The sequence below is a fragment of the Rhinopithecus bieti genome, unplaced genomic scaffold, assembly GCF_001698545.2.
Source record: "Rhinopithecus bieti isolate Rb0 unplaced genomic scaffold, ASM169854v2 scaffold_2453, whole genome shotgun sequence".
Classification (NCBI taxonomy): Eukaryota; Metazoa; Chordata; class Mammalia; order Primates; family Cercopithecidae; genus Rhinopithecus; species Rhinopithecus bieti.
Genome location: NW_016804447.1, coordinates 4,919,681 through 4,923,341, shown reverse-complemented (window position 1 = coordinate 4,923,341; position 3,661 = coordinate 4,919,681). Strand labels below are relative to the sequence as shown.

General features: G+C 40.9%; 1 protein-coding gene across 1 annotated transcript in view; it reads right to left on the bottom strand.

Annotated features, from left to right (window-relative positions):
- MRPL42 (mitochondrial ribosomal protein L42) overlaps window positions 1-3,661 on the bottom strand; it is a 37,101-nt gene that overhangs the window by 26,127 nt on the left and 7,313 nt on the right. The window contains exon 3 of the mRNA XM_017868343.1: window positions 2,645-2,712. Within this exon, the coding sequence (XP_017723832.1) occupies window positions 2,645-2,712 (68 nt within the window). The remainder of the gene's footprint in view (window positions 1-2,644; window positions 2,713-3,661) is intronic.

Sequence of the window (3,661 nt, the reverse complement as noted above, 5' to 3'; positions counted from 1 at the left end):
ATTTTTTTTTTTTTTTTTTTTTTTTTTTTTTTTGAGATGGAATCTCACTGTGTCACCCAGGCTGGAGTGCAATGGGTACTTCAGGTTAAAGCTAAAATTAGTGCCTGGCCTAATTTTAGCTTTAAGAATAATCATTCTGGGCCGAGCGCGGTGGCTCAAGCCTGTAATCCCAGCACTTTGGGAGGCCGAGACGGGCGGATCACAAGGTCAGGAGATCGAGACCACCCTGGCTAACACGGTGAAACCCCGTCTCTACTAAAAACTACAAAAAACTAGCCGGGCGAGGTGGCGGCGCCTGTAGTCCCAGCTACCTGGGAGGCTGAGACAGGAGAATGGCGTGAACCCGGGAGGCGGAGCTTGCAGTGAGCTGAGATCCGGCCACAGCACTCCAACCTGGGTGACAGAGCAAGACTCTGTCTTTAAAAAAAAAAAAAAAAAAAAAAAAAAAAAAAATAATCATTCTGGGCCCAGCGTGGTGGCTCATGCCTGTAATCCCAGCACTTTGTAAGGCCGAGGTGGGCAGATTGCTTGAGGTCAGGAGTTCAAGACCAGTCTAGCAAAACCCCATCTCTACTAAAAATACAAATATTAGCCAGGTGTAGTGGCACACACTTGTACTCCCAGCTATGCAGGAGGCTGAGGCAGGAGAATCACTTGAACCCAGGAGGCGGAGGCTGCAGTGAGTCAAGATCATGCCACTGCACTCCAGCCTGGGCAACAGAATGAGACTCCATCTCAAAAAAAAAAAAAAAAAAGGCTAAACTTAATTAATCACAAATTGCTGAAGAGAAGATACTACATCACTGGATTGGCAAACCTGGTACCCAAAACACAGGAGACAACTGAAGACCATCCCACAGAATATGTCAGCTTAAATACCACAACAAAATAATTTGTAGGTAACAGAGAATAGGCAATAGATTGTTTCACCATGGTTGCAAGATTGAATACCATAACACGGCTACAATGAACATTTAATCTGTCAAATGATTTCTTCATGAGAAGATAGTTTTATATAATGCAAAACACGTATTTGACTCAATCTTTCAAGGTTCAAAAAATGTTACCTACTCCAGTTTCATCACTATCATAGTACTCATTAGATGTACAATTAGTGTCAAGGCCAGGTGTGGTAGCTCACATCTGTAATCCTTACACTTTGGGAGGCCAAGGCGGGAGGATCACTTGAGCTCAGGAGTTTGAGACCAGCCTGGGTAACATGGCAAAATCCTGTCTCTACAAAAAATAAAAAAAATTAGCTGGGTGTGGTGGTACACACCTATAGTTCCAGTTACTTGGGGGCGCTGAGGCAGGAGGATAGCTTGAACCTGGGAGGTTGAGGCTGCAGTGAGCTGACATAGCGTCACTGAACTCCAGTCTGGGTGACAAAGTGAGACCCTGTCTCAAAAATAAAAATAAAAGGCCAACCATGATGGCTCACACCTGTAATCCTTGCATGCTGGAAGGCCAAGGGAGGCAGATTGCTTGAGCTCAGGAGTTTAAGATCAGCCTGGGCAACATGCTGAAACCCCGTTTCTATAAAAAATACAGAATTAGCTGGGTGTGGTGGCACACACCTGTAGTCCCAGCTGCTTGGGGGGCTGAGGCAAGAGGATTACTTGAACCTCGCAAGTTGAGGCTGCAGTGAGCTGAGATAGCACCACTGCATTCCAGCCTGGGTGACAAAGTGAGAACCTGTCTCAAAAAAATAAAAGGTCAGTTGCAGTGCCTCACGCCTGTAATTCCAGCATTTTGGGAGGCCCAGGTGGGCAGATTACCTGAGGTAAGGACTTTGAGACCAGCCTGGCTAACATGGTGAAACCCCATCTCTACTAAAAATACAAAAATTAGCCAGGCATGGTGGCATGCGCCTATAGTCTCAGCTACTCAGGAGGCTGAGGCTGGAAAATCGCCTGAACATGGGAGGTAGAGGTTGCAGTGAGCCAAGATCACACCACTGCTATCCAGCCTGGGCAACAGAACAAGACCCCATCTCAGGCTGCAGTGAGCGAAGATCACACCACTGCTCTCCAGCCTGGGCGACAGAACAAGACCCCATCTCGAAAACAAAATAAAAATAAAACTAATGTCAAGACAGAAGAAAAAATATTTTATTATCATTTTGTAATAAAACAACACAGATTAAGAAAATAGGTAGCAGTTTCTGCATATCAGACTCTGCTGCAGAGGAAAAAGACAATGTCATATGTTATTCCTAGTTCTTATCATAGTGACTAAATTGAATAAGTACCAAATAAATGGTGGTTAAATTAAGTATGTGTTATTTAGGATTATTCAATATCAAACAAAAGAAAAGATAAATAATAGCTTAAGCTAACAGATACGAACCCTATAAAACTAATTAACTTTTCCAAAAGCTAAAGCATGCTTCAGAAAGGACAGCAGTTCTAAACAGCTTGTCTGTCTTACAACAAATATTCAATGAAACACAATGATAATAATTTTTATTTAAAATGTTTATAAGCTCAGATACTGGGTAAATAAAATCATTAAAATAATTTTTAAAAACAAAATTAAGGAAAGAATAATGAGAAACGAAAGCATAAGACATCAAAACAAGAAATAAAATTAAATTATTTCAGATATAGCTAAGACTATTATTTTTTCAATTGAGTTTTAATACATACCAATTATAGTCATCTGGTAGAGGAGAATACGTAGATTTATGACAAACACAATATAAAGCTCCATCTGCAAAAACCCCAAACAGTAAAATAGATTTAGTTAATTTGAGCATATTTTCTCCATAAATTTAAAGCTAGTTTTACTCATTCAACCAACATTTACTGTTTACTATGAAACAGGCCTGTGCTAGGGGCTAGGGATTCAACAACAAACAAAACTCAGTCCCAACCCTCAAAAGGGTATAGTCTGCTTGTGAGAGAGACAGACAAACAATTACAACATAGAGGATAAGCACTGTTAGGACTGGTAAACATTGGCAAAGATGGGTCACACAGAAAGGCTACCAAACAAATTGTGCAGGTTCAAGAAAGCCTTTTCAGTGGAGATGATATCCAAGGTGCTCTAAAGAATGAGAAAATAAGACTTGATAAGAGATAAAAACAATGTTTCTAGCAGAGGGAGTAACAGGTGCAAGGACTCCAGGTAAAATAAAAAAAGTGTTTGGGTACTCCAGCCTTTCCAAGAAAGAACTTAAAGTATTTGGGGCCAGGTGCAGTGGCTCACGCCTGTAATCCCAACACTTTGGGAGACCAAGGCGGGCAGATCACCTAAGGTCAAGGAGTTTGAGATCAGCCTGACCAACATGGTGAAACCTTGTCTCTACTAAAAATACAAAATTAGCCAGGCGTGGTCAGCTACTCAGGAGGCTGAGGCAGGAGAATTGCTTGAACCCAAGAGGCAGAGGTTGCAGTGAGCCGAGATCATGCCATTGCACTCCAGCCTGAGCAACAAGAGCGAAACTCCGTCTCAAAAAAATAAATAAATAAAAATAAAGCACTTTGGGTTTTCCAAGGTGCAGAGTTTATAAGGCAGTGATGAAGTGATGAAATATGAAATAATCTGTTCAAAATTAACTTTTCTTAATCAAAATGCTTACATTTTAAAGTATATTTTCCTTTGTTAGAATACCTGCAAATTTAAGAGCCATAATTGCTTTTTTTTTTTTTTTTTTTTT